The following is a 22,426-nucleotide window of genomic DNA, read 5'->3' as shown; positions in this document are numbered from 1 at the left end:
TGGCACATTTGTTGACTTAAACATGGACAATAAATCAAATTAACAAATTCCCAAATGAGCTACCTCAGAGCTGAAACCTTGGCCAAGGTTTTGCTGACTTACTCTAAAGAGCACAAACATACTGTGTTAGATTTGAAACTTATTATGAGGAGATAATAACCATATATTGATTCATTTCTCGGGGCGGCATGGTGGTGTAGTGGTGAGCACTGTCGCTTCACAGCAAGAAGGTCCTGGATTTGAGCCCAGTGGCCGACGAGGGCCTTTCTGTGTGGAGTTTGCATGTTCTCCCCGTGTCTGTGTGGGTTTCCTCCGGGTGCTCCAGCTTCCCTCACAGTCCAAAGACATGCAGGTTAGGCTAATTGGTGGCTCTAAATTGACTGTAGGTGTGAATGGTTGTTTGTCTCTACAGTGTCTTGCAAAAGTATTCATACCCCTTGAACTTTTTCAAATTTTTCCACCTTACAACCACGAACTTAAAAGTTTTTTATTGAGATTTTATGTGATAGACCAACACAGGGTAGCACATAATTGTGAAGTGAAACAAAAATGATAAATGGTCTTCAAAATTTTAAACAAATAAAAATCTGAAAAATGTGATGTGCATTAGTATTCAGCCCCCCTGCGTCAATACTTTGTAGAGCCACCTTTTGCTGCAATTACAGCTACAAGTCTTTTGTGGTATGTCTCTACCAGCTTTGCACATCTAGACACTGAAATATTTGCCCATTCTTCTTTGCAAAATAGCTCAAGCTCAGCCAGATTGGATGGAGAGCGTCTGTGAACAGCAATTTTCAAGTCTTGGCACAGATGCTCAATGGGATTTAGGTCTGGACTTTGACTGGGCCATTCTAACACATGAATATTCTTTGATCTAAACCATTCCATTGTAGCTCTGGCTGTATGTTTAGGGTTATTGTCTTGCTGGAAGGTGAATCTCCTTCCCAGTCTCAAGTCTTTTGCAGCCTCCAACAGGTTTTCTTCCAGGATTGCCCTGTATTTAGCTCCATCCATCTTCCCATCAACTCTGACCAGCTTCCCTGTCCCTGCTGAAGAAAAGCATCCCCATAGCATGATGCTGCCACCACCATGTTTCACAGTGGGGATGGTGTGTGCAGGGTGATGAGCAGTGTTAGTTTTCCGCCACACATAGCGCTTTGCATTTAGGCCAAAAAGTTCAACTTTGGTCTCATCTGACCAAAGCACCTTCTTCCACATGTTTGCTGTGTCCCCTACATGGCTTCTTATGCCTGTCTTTCAACAATGGCTTTCTTCTTGCCACTCTTCCAAAAAGGCCAGATTTGTGGAGTGTACGACTTATAGTTGTCCTGGGCACAGATTCTCCCACCTGAGCTGTGGATTTCTGCAGCTCCTCCAGAGTGATCATGGGCCTCTTGGCTGCTTCTCTGACCAGTGCTCTCCTTGCTCGCTCTGTCAGTTTAGGTGGACGGCCATGTCTTGGTAGGTTTGCAGTTGTGCCATACTTTTTCCATTTTTGAATGATGGATTGAACAGTGCTTCTTGAGATGTTCAGAGCTTGGGATACTTTTTTATAACCTAACCCTGCTTTAAACTTCTCCAGAACTTTATCCCTGACCTGTCTGGTGAGTTCTTTGGTCTTCATGATGCTGTTTGTTCTTCAGTGTTCTCTAACAAACCACTGAGGCCTTCACAGAACAAGTGTATTTATGCTGAGAGTAAATTACACACAGTAGGACTCTATTAACTAATCAGATGACTTCTGAAGGCAATTGATTGCACTGGATTGTATTTAGAGGTATCAGAGTACAGGGGGCTGAATACTAATGCACACCACATTTTTTAGATTTTTATTTGTTTAAAATTTTGAAGACCATTTATCATTTTCGTTTCACTTCACAATTATGTGCTACTCTGTGTTGGTCTATCACATAAAATCTCAACAAAAAACTTTTAAGTTTGTGGTTGTAAGGTGGAAAAATGTGAAAAAGTTCAAGGGGTATGAATACTTTTACAAGGCACTGTATGTGTCAGCCCTGCGATGACCTGGCAACTTGTCCAGGGTGTACCCTGCCTCTTGCCCATAGCCAGCTGGGATAGGCTCCAGCTTGCCTGCAACCCTGCACAGGATGAGCGGTTACAGAGGATGGATGGATTTGTTTCTCTGGGTCTGTATTAATTAGCTAGCTCACCATGCATTGCTGCATTAAATTAAAGACTACTTTTTAGCCTAGTCAACTAGTAGTGAATTTATGATTTGCCCACCCCTGTGTAATACTGTGCATCTTCAGAATATCTCACTATATGCCTCCTGACATTAATAATTAGCTGTATTGATTCTATAGTTTGAGTCTCCAGTCCACAATGCATCAGTTTATTCATATTCATTGATACTGTTGCTTTGTTTTATTCATTGTTTATCTAATATTCAATATAAGTGGTAAATACAATGCACTAGTTATTTTTTAAACATAATTAACACATGTATTTACATCCACATTTTATCAGACATTCTCATTCAGAACAATTGACAAAAACGCAGTTGCTTTTTTTCTTTAAATGGACCACATATGTGTCCGGAAACATCTTGCAGCAATCTGGTATATAGTGCAGAAGTCTTTTTGACACATCACATGAATAAAAATAGCACCTCAGTCTCTTGTCAAATCCAAAAATCATACACACGAGACAGACAGCATTTATGTTAACAACACTGAAATAATTTCACTGTTAATAAACAAAAATAATTACAATCATTGTCTGGTAAAAGGCAATGTGTGGCATAGTGTAAATTAAATATTCTTAATGTGATAACACATAATTAATTATCACAATCATAGCCATCCTCGTTAATTTCATGCCTTCCTGACTATGCGGCAAGTCTTCTTCCATCTGAGTCTATCTGTCCTCACGGACTTGCTGCTGACTCTCCACGGGCCGTGGCAGATACGGGCACTGAAGTGGGATAGAAAGTGAAATGCACTCAGTTTAGAGGAATAATACATTATAGTTTTGCTAAAAACCCAATCCCTGGAACACTGGGCATGAGACAGGGCACTATGCACATAAACATTCACACCTTGATGAACCAAAGCACCAACCAGCATGGTAACAGGAAACTGGTGAACCTGGAGGAAACCCATGATTCATACACAGGAAGAATCTGTGAAACTTCACACAGGCAATAATGCGAGCACAGGATTGAACCAATGGCCTCAGAGCTTGTAAGGTGGCAATGTTACTTGCTGCATTTGACCCATATTTATCGATATTTAATTTAATCTATATTTATTGTTTGAATAATATTGTCACAGTATAACTTTCAGCAGGGTTTGCCGAAGTTCTACCAAAATGGGAGAGTCAAAGAAGTGCTGAAATGCACAGTCTATAAAATAACATTTTTTTTTTTAGACACTCATTACTGAATTTTAAACTATCTTTGGGAGCAACATCAGCACAAGAATAGTTCATCAGGTGCTTAGCAACAGGATTTTCATGGCTGAGCAGCCAGACACAAGCCTAATATGACCATGTGCAATGTCAAACATTTCCTAGTGTGGTAGAAAAACTTGCCACCATTAGAGTCAAGTCAAGTCAAGTCAAGTCAAAGTCCCCCCTGCACCAGGATCTGGTCTTCCCAGGCAATCTCCTGTCCCAGTACTAACCAGCTCTTGAGGCACATGGGTGTGGTGTCGATCTCTGTTTCAGTAGCCCTCAGCCTCTCGCCTATTACATAGCTAGGATTACAGTGGGGGGCTGGTCCTCTGGTAACCGCAAAAGTTTGACTCCCTACTTGCATCTGTATTGCAGCATGCCTTGGCAGATGGCAGTCGGTACCATTTTTATGATGGTGTTTGGTATGATCCAACTGTGAGTAGAACTTGCGATCTCCCAGTACGCCACAGTTAGAGTGAGTCACAAATCACTGTCTGCTAGGGTGATGGATGACTTGATGGATGCTTGAAGTTTCCAAATAGTAATGCTTACTGTTGGAAATGTAATTATGCATGGGATTGCTTTTCATGGATGGATGGGTGGATGAGTGGGTGGGTGGATGGATTGATAGATCTTTTTTCACCCTAAGCTCAAACTGAACAACATTTCCTAGAAGCCTCATTTCAAAAGACTTGCGTTCAATGCCAATGAACCGTAAATTTCACAAATGATTTCACTAACGCTTTCATGGCCAAAAGTAATTGAAGTGTTGTATATCACAGTTACAAAAATTCTTCAGCCTTTTCAAAAACACCTTTGGAAATACCAAGTGTGAGGTGAGAATACACCTTGGATGGGATGCCAGTCCATTGCAGGACACACTGCACACACATTTACACACTGATACACACCTATGGCAATTCAGTGTAGCCAATTTACCTGCTGGCTTGTTTTTTTGGAGGAAACCCATGAAGACACAGGGAGAACATATTTCCATCCCAGTGATATTGGGAAAAGTCTGTTCTGGGTGGGTTGGGGGATTTCATTTCACAGATTTTTGTGCCTTGATATTTTTGCTTAACATATGATATTTTGATAAAATATTACACATAGACTTAACTTCAGTTATCATGGCTGCCATGGACATGTTAACAATTGTTAGCATGACAATTGTGGCATGGTGTGAGGGCCGTTATAATATATGCATTACACACTGGGTGGCATGGTAGAGCATCAGGCAACATTGCTACATCACAACTCCGTCCTGGTTCCTGGTTCAATCCTGAGCTTAGGTTACTCTCTGATTCTCTGTATGGAGTTTACATGCTGGTTTCCTCTGGGTTTTCTGGTTTCCTTCCACTTTCCAAAAAAAACCCCATACCAGCAGGTATGGTGGTGCAATGGTTAGCGCTGTCGCCTCACAGTAAGAAGGTTCTGGGTTTGAACCAGGGCTTTGCATGGTTTCCCCGTGCCTGTGTGGGTTTCCTCTGGGTGTGCCAGTTTCCTCCCATAGTCCAAAGAGATGTGAATTAGGTCATCTGGCTACTCTAAATTGCTTATGAGCGTGAATGGCTGTCTGTCTCTCTATGTCTAAGCATTGCAGTAAACTCACGACCTGTCCAGGGTGTACCTCGCCTTTCGCCCAATGGCAGCTGGAATTGGCCCCAGCTCACCCATGACCCCTAATGGATAAGTGGCATCAGAAATGAATGAATACCAGTAGGATACTCTGAAGGTGTGTATATATTGTGTCCTATCATAGGCTGGCATCCTGACTCATGTTCAGTGTTAGGCTCCACATTCACTGCAATGTCACTAAATGTGAAAACAAACAAACAAAACACTTTAGATATAATTACACAAGGCACAGATCCCAACTCTGGTCCTGGAATACCCTGGAGTTTCATGCTTTCCTAATTTAGCACATCTTAAACTCAGGAAGGGCTGTTTATGTACATGGTGGTGTACGGGGTAGCACTGTTGCCTCACACCAAGAAGGTTCTGGGTTCAAATCCCACGGCTGAGGGGAGAGCTTTCCATGTGGAGTTTGCATGTTCTCCGGGTGCTCTGGTTTCCCCCCACAGTTCAAAGACATGCAGGTTTGGTAAAATACCTAGCCACTGGGTTTGTACAAGACAGTGCATACTTAGTGCCAGCCCCAAGCCCATACAGAAAGGGCATCTGGTGTAAAACCTATGCCAAATCAAATATACGGAACAGATCCGCTGTGGGGGCGTCATGGTGGTGTAGTGGTTAGCGCTGTCGCCTCACAGCAAGAAGGTCCGGGTTCAAGCCCCGTGGCCGGCGAGGGCCTTTCTGTGTGGAGTTTGCATGTTCTCCCCGTGTCCACGTGGGTTTCCTCTGGGTGCTCCGGTTTCCCCCACAGTCCAAAGACATGCAGGTTAGGTTAACTGGTGACTCTAAATTGACCGTAGGTGTGAATGTGAGTGTGAATGGTTGTCTGTGTCTATGTGTCAGCCCTGTGATGACCTGGTGACCTGTCCAGGGTGTACCCCGCCTTTCGCCCGTAGTCAGCTGGGATAGGCTCCAGCTTGCCTGCGACCCTGTAGAACAGGATAAAGTGGCTAGAGATAATGAGATGAGATGAGATGAGATGAGGTCCGCTGTGGTGACCCTGAATGAACGGGACATAAAGAACGAAAGAAGAAGAAACTCCGGCTTATTAGTTGTGTCAGGTGGTGTAGTGGTTAGCACTGCCGCCTCACAGCAAGAAGGTCCTGGGTTCGAGCCCAGCGGCCGGCAAGGGCCTTTCTGTGTGGAGTTTGCATGTTCTCCCCGTGTCTGGGGTGCGCCAAAGACATGCAGGTTAGGTTAATTGGTGGCTCTAAATTGACTGTAGGTGTGAGTGTGAATGGTTGTTTGTCTCTATGTGTCAGCCCTGCGATGACCTGGCGACTCGTCCAGGGTGTACCCGGCCTCTCACCCATAGTCAGCTGGGATAGGCTCCAGCTTGCCTGAGACCCTGTAGAACAGGATAAGCGGCTACAGATAATGGATGGATGGATGGATGGATATTTGTGTCAGGTTTGTGAGAGCAGGGAAAATATAGGACTATTGCTAGTCCAGGATCAAGGTTGGGGACAGGCAGACTATATAGGTGATGATGAAATTGAGAGTAAGTCTGTGACTGGTCTTCTTGTATTTTGTGTATAGTTATATGTAGGTGTATATGTATGTACTGTATAGATGTATTGTATGTGTGTATATATGCATAACACAAGTATCTGTATATATGATTTGATTTGGTCGATATTATACCATGTCGGTATGTCTTGGTATGTTGGTATGTTTTCTTTTTGTTTGTTGCTTTTGTATATATAGTTTATTATGGCGGAAAGTGACGTTTGATTAGCGGTGGTATAGAGGGTTAGGATTGGATAAGTTATTACTTCTTCCTAATCCTTTCTGAACATTATTATGTTACTGCCTTGTGGCTACGCTATTCTGTTTGTTTATGACGATGTTTTGATTATTGCATTTTTATTTAAATTTTTTTATTTTTATATCTTTCTTCTTTATTGTTCAGAATAAAGTAATCAATCAATCAATCAATCAATCAATCAATCAATCAATCAATCAAAGGCCAGGGTTTTGACCCTGTCAAGTTGTTTTTTTTGTTTTTTTTTTATGTGATGATGCTAAAAGCAAAAAGAGTTACAGCTGTATGCTAACATTTCGATGCATTTTCTCCTGATCACTGAGCTGGGACCATGTGGGTTCAAACAGGACAAGCATGCGTGCTTAATAAATAAATAAATAAATAAATAAACTCACCTTGAGCGCCACGTCAGGACGGCTCTCTTGTGCGGTTTGGCCGCCTGAGCCCGGTACTGAATCAGTCCGCACACCAGGTCGTGCGCTATCATCACGTAAAGCAGGAAGATGAGCACAGCAGGGTCCATGGCAGGTGCCCGGTGCTTATCCGCTGGAAAGACTCTGCACAGTGGACGGCGCGTGCTTACAGCGGTTCAAACGCGTGGGCTGCGTGCACGCAAGCTGTCATTCACTGTCCTCCCAGTCCCATCCCAGCCATGCAGTCTTCTTCTTTCCGGGCTCAACATTCCAGTGTGAGTGCACAAACACACACGCGCACGCGCATGCACGCTCACGGCCCGTCCCTGCATTGCTGCTGTGGATTTCTGATTCTTTTCATCTCGTCTGCTGGAGTCACAGCAGCTCCTGATGCTCCGAAAGCGCGCGCGACACGAGGACAGAAGCGTGAGGATGTTACCGTGGAGACATCACACCGTTGCTAGGGGTGTCGTCATGCACTGTTTCAGCGTTCAGCACAGACCGAGCTACAAATTATTTCCGTGTAAAATTCAGTCACAGCCGCCTGAAATCAGTCACATTGAGGTTTAAAAGAGTTTTATTCTAGTTGAACAATAAGAAGTACATTTTTTTTCTTTCCCCATAACACAAAATGTCCAGGCTCTCATTAGGAGTCATATCATGTGACATATATACAGCTGAGTTGCTAAGGTGTTTTTATGACACGAGATGATACTATATCCACTCAAAAAAAAAAAAACCCTTTGGCTTAGTTAGTTAGTTAGTTAGTTAGTTAGTTAGTTAGTTAGTTAGTTAAGCTTTTTTTTTTAACAATCTTTATTAGTAACATGGAGTAGAGTATTAGTAACAAATGAGTAGAGTGGGGGAAATAGCCCCCCTTAAGGAAAATTCAGTTTTTCTCCAAGTTGAAATGAACCATGTGTTTAGTTTTAATCACAGTTTTTGACAACAGTGACATGAACAATAATGCCACCTAAAGTTTGCCTGAAATTAATACTTTTTTTTTTTTTAACAAAACCAAACATTGTGCCAAGGGGGCCTTTTACCCCCCAGTGGGGTAAAAGGCCCCCTGAGGTGGGGAAATAGGCCCCCTCACTCAAAAAAAGCTGTTTGGATAGCAAAAGTGTTTACTTAAGCCTATAATGTGAAAGAAACAAGAAAATATCCCTGAATTAATGAATAGATGCATTATTTTATTATATTTCGCATTTTAATTTCAAATTTTTTTAAATTTCAATTATTTTTAATATTAAGTTCAAATTACTTGCTTTACTCAACCAGGTAAGCGAGATGTTATTAAAAACTATGTATCTGCTATTCAGAAATGTATGAAATACAGTAATTATGATAAAAGGAAACGATGCCCCCTGGGGGCCATTTACCCCGCCATTAAGGGGGCGTTTTACCCCACAGACTACACTTTTACAAAAAAGGGTCTTACTTTCAAAATGTGATTCAACTTTTTATACCTAATGTATTTTTTTTTAATGTACTGACTTGTCTACTCATACCACATACACAGCTGTGATATCTGACGAAATAACAGCTATCTAAATACAGTTTTACTGATATCTGAAAATTATATCACTTACCATGAAATTTGATTTCTCTCCGCTGCATTGCTGATATGCGATCCACAGTGGATATTTGTATATCCCCGTTGTCAAGCCAGTCCATAGCAACAATAGAAATGTAACTTTGCGCCATTTGGTGGTTATTTTGGGTAAAACAGGCCGGGGGCGTATTACCCCATGGGGGCATATTACCCCACTCTACTCTACATAGTATAAGTGTATACAACATTAATTCAGCATAAACATAAACACACCGGGGTCACAGCAAAACAGAAAGGGGAAAAAAAAGAAAAAAACTTATTCAATGAATATTTTGTAAGCTTACAAAGATCGTATGTTTTAACAGCTTTTTTATTTTCACAATCAGATATTGACAGGACATATTGTTTCACATATGCAGACAGTTCCAGAAAATTTGGTTTCTTGCCTGAGAATTTAGATTTGTGTATGTAAAACTTAGACAAAATAATAAGCAAATTAATCAGATAACACTGTGAATTTAATTTCTTATCAAATTCAGTGTAGCCAAACAAGACATTTTTCCAGCATAAATTAAACTGAGGGTAAATATGATCACTGATAAAGCATGTCAGTTTGCCCCAAAGTTGTCTGGTGTGTGGGCAAGACCAAAATAAGTGGACCAAGGTTTCGTTAACAGAGAGTCGGTACAGTTCACATCAATGTCTTTCTTGAGCCTCTGTATATACTGATTAGTTGGGTAAAACCTATGGAGCATCTTGAAGGATATCTCTTTGACCTTGTTAGTTAACAAAAACTTGTGAGGTAATACCCAGACTTTTTCCCAATTAATATCTCTGACAAAGGTAGACCAATAGGATATGGCAGAAGGTGTACTCACAATGTCCTGTTGAAATAGTCGACGAATAAATTTATTCTTATTTTTGTTATTACATGTGAGACAAGCTTTCCCAACGGCGGTTTCAGTTACTGTAAGTGATATGGGCAAATTGTTGTGTATATTAGGATTTTTAAAAAGTGAGATGATGCCCGAAGTTAGTTTAGCTTGTCGAGTCAAGTACTCGGGTCGACATGACCCATAAACTGGGTTGAGATGATGTTTGAGGATGCGGACCTGAAAGAGAACTGACTCGTTGCGTCATCATTCATTTTCTGGAATTTTCCACAGCACCTGTGGAGCCAGAGCAGAGCAGCAGCCCCAAAAGTCTGAAGTAAAACGAACCAGCTGCAAAAAAAGTACGTTTTTCTTCACAATTTACTTGATTTATTATTTAGTTTAACATTTTAAACTTCTATTTCTGTAGACATTGTGTAGGAAATAACTTTTTTTTTTTTAAGAAAATGCGTCAACTACTTGATAGCCAGTCTTAGCATGCTGACAAAAAAAAAAAAAAATGCTAACACACACTGTGAGAGATCAATTGTTTGGCTAAGTCAGCTTTCTGTAATAAGGTAAAAAAAAAAAGTCAGCTTTTTGTAATAAATTTCTGGAAAATTCCAGAAAATTTTCTGAAATTTTCCACAGCACCTGTGGAAAAAGAGCAGAGCAGAGGCCCCAAAAAGTCTAAGTAAAACAAACCAGCTGCAAAAAAAATGTACGTTTTTCTTCACAATTTACTTGATTTATTATTTAGTTTAACATTTTAAACTTCTATTTCTGTAGACATTGTGTAGGAAATAACTTTTTTTTTTAAGAAAATGTGTCAACTACTTGATAGCCAGTCTTAGCATGCTGACAAAAAAAAAATGCTAACACACACTGTGAGAGATAAATTGTTTGGCTAAGTCAGCTTTCTGTAATAAGGTAAAAAAAAAAAAGTCAGCTTTTTGTAATAAATTTCTGGAAAATTCCAGAAAATTTTCTGAAATTTTCCACAGCACCTGTGGAAAAAGAGCAGAGCAGAGGCCCCAAAAAGTCTGAAGTAAAACAAACCAGCTGCAAAAAAAAAAAAAATGTACGTTTTTCTTCACAATTTACTTGATTTATGATTTAGTTGAACATTTTAAACTTCTATTTCTGTAGACATTGTGTAGGAAATAACTTTTTTTTAAGAAAATGTGTCAACTGAGCAATTCCAGCGTTATGGACATGACACTTGAACTCAAAATGGCAACAAATGACCCAGTGCATGTTTTATTGTCTCCCAGTATTTAAACAGGTGTTGCATATTTTAAGGCTGTACCATACTGGAGAAGTGATAGAACAAGAACAATTCCCATAGTACATCTAGGGCATGCCAGAAAATGCCAATAAAAGATGCGTTATGGATGTGACAGAAAAAGTATCACTTTTCTTGGGTGACTGTACATTTTTATCAAACTCTGTGAAATTGTAAACCTAATGTCGAAATGGAGATATCCATTTGATAGAGGGGTCCAAGGTGAATATTAAAAAATCTTTGTTTAAAATATTTTGTATTTCATGCAGAGTTTCGGAAGGAAAAGTCAGCGTTATGGATGTGACGAAATTCCGTTATGGATGTGACGCGTCTGAAATAGACATGGCATACGTTTAGAAAATCAGCAATTTAACCACTATAACCCTTTGAAAAACTCTCTAAATATCAGCTAAAACTATCAAAGTTCTTAAATAATATTTAGGATGGCTATTGTTTTGCTGTTTTGTGGATTTTAGCATACATTTCTGTGGCTTGTGGCAATAATATAGAATTGTACATGATCAAAGTTGATTTTAGCTTGGGTTTTACATTATAAGAAATAAAGACTGACATATTAAGGCGAAGGGAACAATTCTTGTGACAAATTGGTTCAACTTATTCACATCTGTTCAACTTATTCACATCTTAATACAGGCCTAGGTGATATCTCTGGGAGTGGTTTTGATGTATTACATGTTGCTTTATTCTTGCATGGTGAGGTTGACATTTACATGGAATTGCCCATGGGATAAGGTTCTTATGCTGGAATGCAGTGTTTTCCTTTCTCCAAACATAACGCTTCTCATTTAAACCAAAAAGTTCTATTTTGGTCTCATCCGTCCACAAAACATTTTTCCAATAGCCTTCTGGCTTGTCCACGTGATCTTTAGCAAACTGCAGACAAGCAGCAATGTTCTTTTTGGAGAGCAGCGGCTTTCTCTTTGCAACCCTGCCATGCACACCGTTGTTGTTCAGTGTTTTCCTGATGGTGGACTCATGAACATTTAACATTAGCCAATGTGAGAGAGGCCTTCAATTGCTTAGAAGTTACCCTGGGGTCCTTTGTGACATTGCTGACTATTACACGCCTTGCTCTTGGAGTGATCTTTGTTGGTCGACCACTCCTGGGGAGGGTAACAATGGTCTTGAATTTGCTCCATTTGTACACAATCTGTCTGACTGTGGATTGGTGGAGTCCAAACTCTTTAAAGATGGTTTTATAACCTTTTCCAGCCTGATGAGCATCAACAACGCTTTTTCTGAGGTCCACAGAAATCTCCTTTGCTTGTGCCATGATACACTTCCACAAACGTGTTGTGAAGGTCAGACTTTGATAGATCCCTGTTCTTTAAATAAAACAGGGTGCCCACTCACACCTGATTGTCATCCCATTGATTGAAAACACCTGACTCTAATAATTTCACCTTCAAATTAACTGCTAATCCTAGAGGTTCACATACTTTTGCCACTCAGATATGTAATATTGGATCATTTTCCTCAATAAATAAATGACCAAGTATCATATTTTTTGTCTCATTTGTTTAACTGGGTTCTCTGTCTACTTTTAGGACTTGTGTGAAAATAGAGAAAATTCTAAAGGGTTCACAAACTTTCAAGCACCACTGTGTGTGTATATATATATATATATATACATACATACATACACACACACACACACACACGAGTATTTTACTGGGAAATACACCACTCGTAGTTTTCGTACAAGCTACATCTGGGACATGGAGAACCAAAACCGTGACATAAATCTCTATATGTAAATCGTGAGGAAATCAGTGAATCATTTTGATAAATTTAGGTAATTTTTGTTTGTGAATGTAATAAAAAGAAAATCACACGTTGGCTTGAAGACATGAAGTTTATGTTCTAGTGTTGTAAAACATGCATTTTTCATATGAAATACATCACAGATCTGAGTGACATATTTTCCGATACCTTCACTTCGATGACGTCACTCCCAGTGTTTTCCCGCTGACTGGACGCGCATTGTCAAAATGGTGAACCGGTTCAAAATTAAAAATCTTTTGATTAACTTGCATTTTTTGGGTGGATTTGTCCATATAATATAAAGAACACTACATGGTGGCGCAAAGAGATGAAGTTTATCTTCTTGTGTTGAAAATCAAGTTTTACTTGATATTACAGCAGTAAAATTTACTTTAAAAATGCGAGGGCAAATTGTTACAAGGATTTTTTGAAGTAAATCTTACAATTCATTTTTTTCAGTGTAGAATTAGCTTCTTATCTCCAAGCAAAACTAAAAAAGCAAATTTGAGACACCAGACACATTTTGGTTCGTAAACTACATTTAGGATCATTCTAAAAATTGTGTAAATATGATCCCCCCCCACACACACCAGTGGATTGACAGCAAGTTACATGTTACAGATCTGTTAAAAAGGATTTCTAAATAACATAAAATAACTTATCTCCAGAATCAAATTCGACTTTTTATTCCCTTTTGACTTTTGACATCAAATACAATCCGTCACTGTGCTCTCTCTCGTGGACTCATACTCCAGCAGTAATCAGGCAGTGCGCAAAGTGTTTTGGAGGAAAGGTTTTGGAGGGAGGGCTGAAGGGAGGGGATGGGGTTTTCTGGTTGGATACCTTCAGAATCTAGCTCACTCATGGTGGTTTCTCCAAAATTACCAAGCCTAGCTTTAATACGTGTAAAAAAATGCAGCTTGTCATGTTACAGAGAAACCGCAAAGGCCTCCATCTTGCACACTTTCACATCTTAGAAAACTTAAAAGAACAGCTTTACCTCTGACACTAGAGACTCCTTCCATCAATATTTAGTAAAAGTTTCAAGAACTGCACACTTTTTTTTTTAAATCAGTTCATGTGGAGCATCTGCAATACAAATCACTGTGTACGTTGTTACCATAGAAGTGATAATGCATTAGGACAAGTGCATTTATGTTAACTTGTAATCTGAATTTCAGATTTTCACTCGAGTGTAATCAGAATTTAAAACATATAATAGAACTAACATAACAGTCTCCCATATGTTTTATGGATGTGTGTATGCAATGATACAAGCAGTTCTTCTGCTGTGACATCATATGATTTGCACAAAGTCCCTTCAGCAAGTTGTGCAATCGCAATGCCAATCTTATGCCACCTCCCGCTCCTGTAAAAGAGACGTGTCACATCTGTTAGAGATCCAGTCATGTTATTCTTTAACTCCAGAGCGCACATAAAAACTGATTAATTACCTGGCTGTCAATGGAATGTAAAACAACAGGATGCTGTTGGGGTGAATATAGGGTTATTAATACACCAAGTACTGTATATTCACATTTTTCTTTTAATAAAAGTGTCTCATCAGTGCTGATTTTTGTTGAGCGGGCGAACATGAAGTTCTTCATGATTGTAGAGAGTTTATTTCTTCTACATTTAACAAGTTAACTAGCTTGCCATACATTATTATATCAGTATATCACATACACAGGATTCACTCTCATATGATGTTCTCTGTCTCAAATGTCACAGAAAACGTAGGCCTGTTAATGAATAAGTACTTACTGGTTCATATAGTTCATTTGTATAGCCTGGATCAGCCACATTCCCACTCGAGTCCTGTGTTTGAGATTTGGCATGCTTACGCATCCTCAGGTAGTAGAACAGTAAAACAGCTAGTGCCACCATCAGCAGAATGGCTATGACCACACAGGCAGCGATCACTCCTGTGCTGTTAGGCGATGTTGAAGCTGAAGGGCAAAAAGTATTGATTTGAAGGATGAAAGAGACGTTTGCTGTTACCATGAACACTTATTGCTGAACCTGTTCTCATTGTGCAAGTCTGACGTGTATGGCCAAAGGTTTATAGACACTTCATCATTACACTTACAGTGTCTTGCAAAAGTATTCATCCCCCTTGGTGTTTGTCCTGTTTTGTCGCATTACAAGCTGGAATTAAAATGGATTTTTGGAGGGTTAGCACCATTTGATTTACACAACATGCCTACAGCTTTCAAGGTGAAAATTGTTGTTTTATTATGACACAAACAATAATTAAGATGAAAAAACAGGAATCTGGAGTGTGCATAGGTATTCACCCCCCAAAGTCAATACTTTGTAGAGCCACCTTTTGCTGCAATTACAGCTGCAAGTCTCTTGGGGTATACCTCTATTAGCTTAGCACATCTAGCCACTGGGATTTTTGCCCATTCCTCAAGGCAAAACTGCTCCAACTCCTTCAAGTTAGATGGGTTGCGTTGGTGTCCAGCAATCTTCAAGTTGTGTCACAGATTCTCAATTGGATTGAGGTCTGGGCTTTGACTAGGCCATTCCAAGACATTTAAATGTTTCCCTTTAAACCACTCCAGTGTAGCTTTAGCAGTATGTTTAGGGTCATTATCCTGCTGGAGCATGAACCTTCATCCCAGTCTCAAACCTCTGGCCAACTCAAACAGGTTTTCCTCCACAATTGCCCTGTATTTAGTGCCATCCATCTTTCCTTCAGTCCTGACCAGCTTTCCTGTCCCTGCAGATGAAAAACATCCCCACAGCATGATGCTGCCACCACCATGCTTCACTGTAGGAATGGTGTTCTCAGGCTGTTGGGTTTGCGCCACACATGGCATTTCCCATGATGGCCAAAAAAATCAATTTTAGTCTCATTAGACCAGAGAATCTTCTTCCATGTGTTTAGGGAGTCTGCCACATGCTGTTGGGCAAACTCCAAATGTGATTTCTTTAGCAATTACTTTTTTCTGGCCACTGTTCCATAAAGCCCCACTCTGTAGGGTGTACAGTTTAAAGTGGTCCGATGGACAGATACTCCCATCTCCACTGTGGATCTTTGCAGCTCCTTCAGTGTTATATTTGGTGTTTTTGTTGTATCTCTGATTAATGCCCTCCTTGCCTGTGCTGTGAGTTTTGGTGGGTGGCCTTCTCATGTCAGGTTTGTAGTGGTGCCATATTCTTTCCATTTTGCTATAATGGATTTAATGGTGCTCCGTGGGATATTCAAAGTTTGGGATATTTTTTAGAACCCAACCCTGATCTATACTTCTTCACAACTTTGTCTCTGACCTGTTTGGAGTGCTCTTTGGTTTTCATGTTGCTTGCTTAGGAGTGTTGTAGGGTCAGGGTCCTTCCAGAACAGGTTGATTTATACAGACATCATGTGACAGATCATGTCACATTTTAATTGCACACAGGTGGATCTTAATCAACTAATTATGTGACTTATGAAGTGAATTGGTTGGACTAGCTCTTATTTAGGAGTTTCATATGAAAGGGGGTGAATACCTATGCACACTCCAGATTTCTGGGGTTTTTTTTCCCTCTTAATTATTGTTTGTGTCACAATAAAACAATTTGCACCTTTAAAGTTGTAGCATGTTGTGTAAATCAAATGGTGCTAACCCTCCGAAAATCCATTTTAATTAATGATGCAGTGTAGAGCACGCATCACTATTGTTCTACTATGTGTTTCTTATTTTTATTATTATTATTATTCATCTTCCGTACCAATTTTGATTGCGAATAACTCAAGCTATATACCAAAACGTGCGGCTCGGTCGGACTCGGTGTGCTATTACTTTGCCCGTTATTCTGTCAAACTCTCTAGCGCCACCAACGGCTCAAGTCTCAGGTACATTTCTGCTTGTAACTTTTCGAAAACTTGATATCCCTGGAATCCTTGGGCCAAGACGAATCCAGCGCACCCTATGACGTCATTTTCCGCCCGCATAGTTTTCCCGCCATTTTGATTTTATTCTTATTCACCTTTCCTTGCAAATTTGGATTGCGTGTAACTCGGTGACCGTTCATCGCACACGGGCAAGCAATACATCAAAACGTGCGGCTCGATCGGACTCGGTGTGCTGTTGCTTTGCACATTATTCTGTGAAACTCTCTAGCGCCACCAACGGCTCAAAGTCTCAGGTAAATTTCCCATTCATTTCTATGGAGTTTTTGGAAAACTACACACGCCCCCCTTCTGCGTCTCCATAACAACCCCTTAACGTCGTGAAATTTTGCACACTGTTTCTTCACACACTCAACGTTCGTCTCAGCAAGTTTCAAGTCTCCGCCTTAAACTCTCAAGCACCACCAACAGCTCAAACTCGAGGGTGCAGGTCGCCGGTGCGTTTCTGCTTGTAACTTTTGAACCGTTGGACCGATTTTTGAAAACTTGGTATCCCTGGACTCCTTGGGCCAAGACGAATCCAGCGCACCCTCTGACAAAATTTTCAACCTCGGAAAGTTTTCCTGCAATTTTGCATTTTGTGAAAATCACTTAAAATGCTTCTCCTCCCTCAATGTTTGACCCATTTCTCCCAAACTTGGTTGATGGCACCTTTGGACTAAGCTGCACAAGACACTTACCCGGTGTTCAGAATTTCGTAAGCGTGGGGCCATGGCGGCCAATCAAAATTGCGCCGGCAGCTCTAAGTCGCTGGTTCATTTCTGTTTGTAACTTTTGAATCGTTGGTCCGATTTTCAAACACTTGGTATCCCTGGAATCCTTGGCCCTTGACGAGTCCAGCGCACCCTATGATGTCATTTTCAACCCTGGAAGTTTTCCCGCCATTTTGAGTTTTGTGCAAATCAATCATGCTCCTTCTCCTCCCTCAATTTTTCACCAATTTCTCCCAAACTTGGTACATGGCTTCTTGGGACTAAGCTGCACAAGACACTTGCCCGGTGTTTAGGGTTTCATAAGCATTTGGCCGTGGCTGCCAATCAAAATTGGCTGCGCAGACGCAAAACAGGAAGTGTGCTCATATCTCGGCCGCCCTTTGGCGTACCTTTACGAAACTTGGTGGCACTATGCCTCACCCCTCCACAGAGGCCCACAAAAACATTGGGACAAGTTGGTCGCTAGAGGGTGCTATACCTAGGGACAATGACTTTTGCCTCTTATCTCATGCTGCCTTTTGGGTGTTCCTTTCACCTTACCTCATATCTCATGCTGCCTTTTGGGTGGCCCTTTCGCCTAGAGGCGTGGCTACATGCACTGCATCACTCTCGCGATTTCCCGCAGGGAAATTGTCTAGTTCCAGTTTGTAATGCGACAAAACAGGACAAACACCAAGGGGGATGAATACTTTTGCAAGACACTGTATATGTGCTTGTCTCATTCTCATTCCAGATTTAGTCCCCTCTTTGCTATTTAATAACCTCCACTTTTTTGGAAATAATTTCCACTAGATTTTAGGGCATGGCTGTGGGGATTTGCACATTTAGCCACAAGAGCATTCGTGAATTCAGACCCTGATGTTGAGTGAGAGAGCCTGGGGCTAAAATGGCATTTTAAATCCATCCCAAAGTTGTTGGGGATCAGTGGGGTTGATTTCAGGGCTCTCTGCAGGCCACGTGAGTCGTTCCTCTCCAACACTGGCAAACCATGTCTTCATGGACCTCGCTTTGAACCCATTGTTCTGCTGGAACAGGTTTGGGCCACTTAGTTCCAATGAAGGGAAATTTTAATTTTACAGCATGCAGAGACGTCTTATACAACTGTGCTTCCAACTTTGTGGAGGAAGTTTGGGGAAGAACCATATATAAATGCGCTGGTCAGGTGTCCCCAAACCTTTAGCCATATAGTGTAAATAATAAAGCCGGACACTTACTTAGCTGGTCTGTCTGTTCTCCAACACAGTTGACTCCAACAGTGTAGCCAAAATCATCCAAAGCAAGAACACCCTTTGCTCCTTTAAGACCCTCAAACACAATCTATTACACACACACACACACACACACACACACACACACACACACACACACACACACACAAATTACATCATACATGCAGGCATTTTAGACAGACACACAATGTTAGTATCATCTAAGCATCTTACTACAAGGATTTAAAAACTCACTTGGTACTCAGTCTCTGAAGTGACATTTAATTTGAAATGCGTCCATGTTCCTCCAGCCCCAGTAAGGCTAAAAAGCTCAGTTTTGGGCCCATTGGAGTAGGTCCACACCATCAACCTGCTATCTTCTACAGAGAACAAGGCGGCCAGCCAAAACAATATGATCAATGATTATTATACATACAGGGCACTTTTTTGATGGAATAAAAACATGTATTCTATTCCCTTCTAGCAGGTTTTATTTGGTTTGATAGCATGCAATATTGTTAGCATATCGCTTATCCTATGTGTATTCGCCACTCTACCCAATGAAGAATGAGTGCTGGATATGATTTACGATATTGCATGGTTTTTAAGACAACATGACGTCACACATCAGAGCTGATTGCGAAGATCCAATGAGAGTTTTTTTGCTGCGCATGCGCAAAAGGATTTCTTTGTTCACCAGGAAAGAGAAAGACGCACTGAACATTCAAAAGGCTACCAAAACTTCATTAGATATTCTTCATGCATATTTACAAGAGAAAAACATACCAACGGACATCGAAAAACTGGAAAAGAGACACGGAGATGTAAAACTTCTGTGCTAGCAAACAACTGTGACAGTTTAACAAATATGGCCACCAGGTTTGCTTCATTAAATACAGAAGATTTTGAGAGAATTTTGAAAGAGAAAGGCATGTTGAACACCCTAAAGGAATATGTATATAATAATAATAATAATAATAATAATAATAATAATAATAATAATAATAATAATATTGGCTGGCTTTTTTTTCATGGTATATAAGATATATTCCATTCAGTTAGCATAATACTGAACTCATCTTCGACTCATTCAATATCATGCTAGCTGAATGGAATATATCTGTGACATACAACGAAAAAAAGCCAGCCAATATTTAAATATTTGATGCAGTTTTACAGCATATCATAACCTTCAAATGAGAAATAGTGAATGAGTAGAAGAAGATAATTACTACTAGGTTATTATATGATTAAAATTTAATTAGCTCTGATCAGTCTGAGAAATTAGAATTCAGAAATGGGCTTACGGGCAATGGGCTGATAAACCCAAAAGTACAGGCAGGTGCCTTTGGTGGGAGGAAGATGGGGACTCAGCAGCCAGGCATTACGGGTCGCAGAATCCCGTGGTGTGTGTGGAAGGAAAAGGAAGTGACCTGTAAGTTAAGCCAAAAATGTTGGTAAAAATGACGACAGCGGTAAAATATACTTGTGACAAAAACTTACAAGATGGCTTGGATGATGCATGTTGTGAGGCAACATCAGACATAAAAATATAAAAACCTTTTTCATTTTGCAGTGTGTGGTCGTATGGTGGGGTGGGGTAGTGTGTTTCAGACAGCAGGTTGCTTAGCTCCCAATCTAAGTGATCCAGATAGTGGCTCTGAGTGTTGCTCCATCCACACAGACCTTGCTCCAGATCACATACTTTTTCTGAAAAATGAATCCAGATTTTTAAAAAAAAGGAAAAACATCTTAAAGGCTACTGTTTATCATTCATTCATTTCAACAAACCTGCTGTGGGACAGCTGTGAGTTGAGAAGCTGATGTCATCAATAGCAAAATAAGCGTCTTTTCCTCCACCTCCCTCCACCTCAAACTGCAACTGATGGACAAATATATATATATATATATATATATATATATATATATATATATATATATATATATATATACACACACACACACAGTGCCTTGCAAAAGTATTCATACCCCTTGAACTTTTTCACATTTTTCCACCTTACAACCACGAACTTAAAAGTTTTTTTATTGAGATTTTATGTGATAGACCAACACAGAGTATCACATAATTGTGAAGTGAAACGAAAATGATAAATGGTCTTCAAAATTTTAAACAAATAAAAATCTGAAAAATGTGGTGTGCATTAGTATTCAGCCCCCCTGCGTCAATACTTTGTAGAGCCACCTTTTGCTGCAATTACAGCTACAAGTCTTTTGTGGTATGTCTCTACCAGCTTTGCACATCTAGACACTGAAATTTTTGCCCATTCGTCTTTGCAAAATAGCTCAAACTCAGCCAGATTGGATGGAGAGCATCTGCGAACAGCAATTTTCAAGTCTTGGCACAGATGCTCAATGGGATTTAGGTCTGGACTTTGACTGGGCCATTCTAACACATGAATATTCTTTGATCTAAACTATTCCATTGTAGCTCTGGCTGTATGTTTAGGGTCATTGTCTTGCTGGAAGGTGAATCTCCTTCCCAGTCTCAAGTCTTTTGCAGCCTCCAACAGGTTTTCTTCCAGGATTGCCCTGTATTTAGCTCCATCCATCTTCCCATCAACTCTGACCAGCTTCCCTGTCCCTGCTGAAGAAAAGCATCCCCATAGCATGATGCTGCCACCACCATGTTTCACAGTGGGGATGGTGTGTGCAGGGTGATGAGCAGTGTTAGTTTTCCACCACACATAGCACTTTGCATTTAGGCCAAAAAGTTCAACTTTGGTCTCATCTGACCAAAGCACCTTCTTCCACATGTTTGCTGTGTCCCCTACATGGCTTCTGGCAAACTGCAAACGGGACTTCTTATGCCTGTCTTTCAACAATGGCTTTCTTCTTGCCACTCTTCCAAAAAGGCCAGATTTGTGGAGTGTACGACTTATAGTTGTCCTGTGCACAGATTCTCCCACCTGAGCTGTGGATTTCTGCGGCTCCTCCAGAGTGATCATGGGCCTCTTGGCTGCTTCTCTGACCAGTGCTCTCCTTGCTCGCTCTGTCAGTTTAGGTGGACGGCCATGTCTTGGTAGTTTGCAGTTGTGCCATACTTTTTCCATTTTTGAATGATGGATTGAACAGTGCTTCTTGAGATGTTCAGAGCTTGGGATATTTTTTTATAACCTAACCCTGCTTTAAACTTCTCCAGAACTTTATCCCTGACCTGTCTGGTGAGTTCTTTGGTCTTCATGATGCTGTTTGTTCTTCAGTGTTCTCTAACAAACCACTGAGGCCTTCACAGAACAAGTGCATTTATGCTGAGAGTAAATTACACACAGTAGGACTCTATTAACTAATTAGATTACTTCTGAAGGCAATTGATTGCACTGGATTGTACTTAGAGGTATCAGAGTACAGGGGGCTGAATACTAATGCACACCACATTTTTCAGATTTTTATTTGTTTAAAATTTTAAAGACCATTTATCATTTTCGTTTCACTTCACAATTATGTGCTACTCTGTGTTGGTCTATCACATAAAATCTCAATAAAAAACTTTTAAGTTTGTGGTTGTAAGGTGGAAAAATGTGAAAAAGTTCAAGGGGTATGAATACTTTTGCAAGGCACTATATACACACTTGGCTCATTAGAAACACTGATTACAACATGCTTTAAGTAAGGAATAAAACATGACAGGGTCCACAGTTCTAATGGGGTGGAAGGGAAGTTACTTTTACCACCTCAAATCTGATTATTTTCCAGAAACTGTGCAGTGCATTCTGAAGTGTATGTCTCTTATACCTCAGCAATGGACCAACGATTATTTTTTATCTGTTTATAGTTACATTTAATGTTGTGTGATGTCCACAAGTTAGTATCAGTTATAGGTCACATTATAGCAGCAATAAAAGTTCTTCCCTCACTTTTTTCT

General features: G+C 40.3%; 1 protein-coding gene across 1 annotated transcript in view; it reads right to left on the bottom strand.

The window, feature by feature from the left end:
- Positions 1–14,075: 14,075 nt before the first annotated feature.
- The window catches only part of mamdc4 (MAM domain containing 4), a 47,421-nt gene continuing 39,070 nt past the window's right edge, over positions 14,076–22,426 (bottom strand). Inside the window, exons 22-28 of the mRNA XM_060936611.1 lie at positions 20,335–20,425; positions 20,104–20,253; positions 19,851–19,976; positions 18,799–18,923; positions 18,550–18,652; positions 14,489–14,673; positions 14,076–14,093 (exon numbers count right to left, since the gene is read on the bottom strand). Of these exons, the coding sequence (XP_060792594.1) occupies positions 14,076–14,093; positions 14,489–14,673; positions 18,550–18,652; positions 18,799–18,923; positions 19,851–19,976; positions 20,104–20,253; positions 20,335–20,425 (798 nt within the window). The remainder of the gene's footprint in view (positions 14,094–14,488; positions 14,674–18,549; positions 18,653–18,798; positions 18,924–19,850; positions 19,977–20,103; positions 20,254–20,334; positions 20,426–22,426) is intronic.

Source organism: Neoarius graeffei, chromosome 12, assembly GCF_027579695.1.
Source record: "Neoarius graeffei isolate fNeoGra1 chromosome 12, fNeoGra1.pri, whole genome shotgun sequence".
NCBI classification, from domain to species: Eukaryota; Metazoa; Chordata; class Actinopteri; order Siluriformes; family Ariidae; genus Neoarius; species Neoarius graeffei.
The sequence above is the reverse complement of the archived record's forward strand: the minus strand, read 5'-3'. Positions and strand labels throughout refer to the sequence as shown.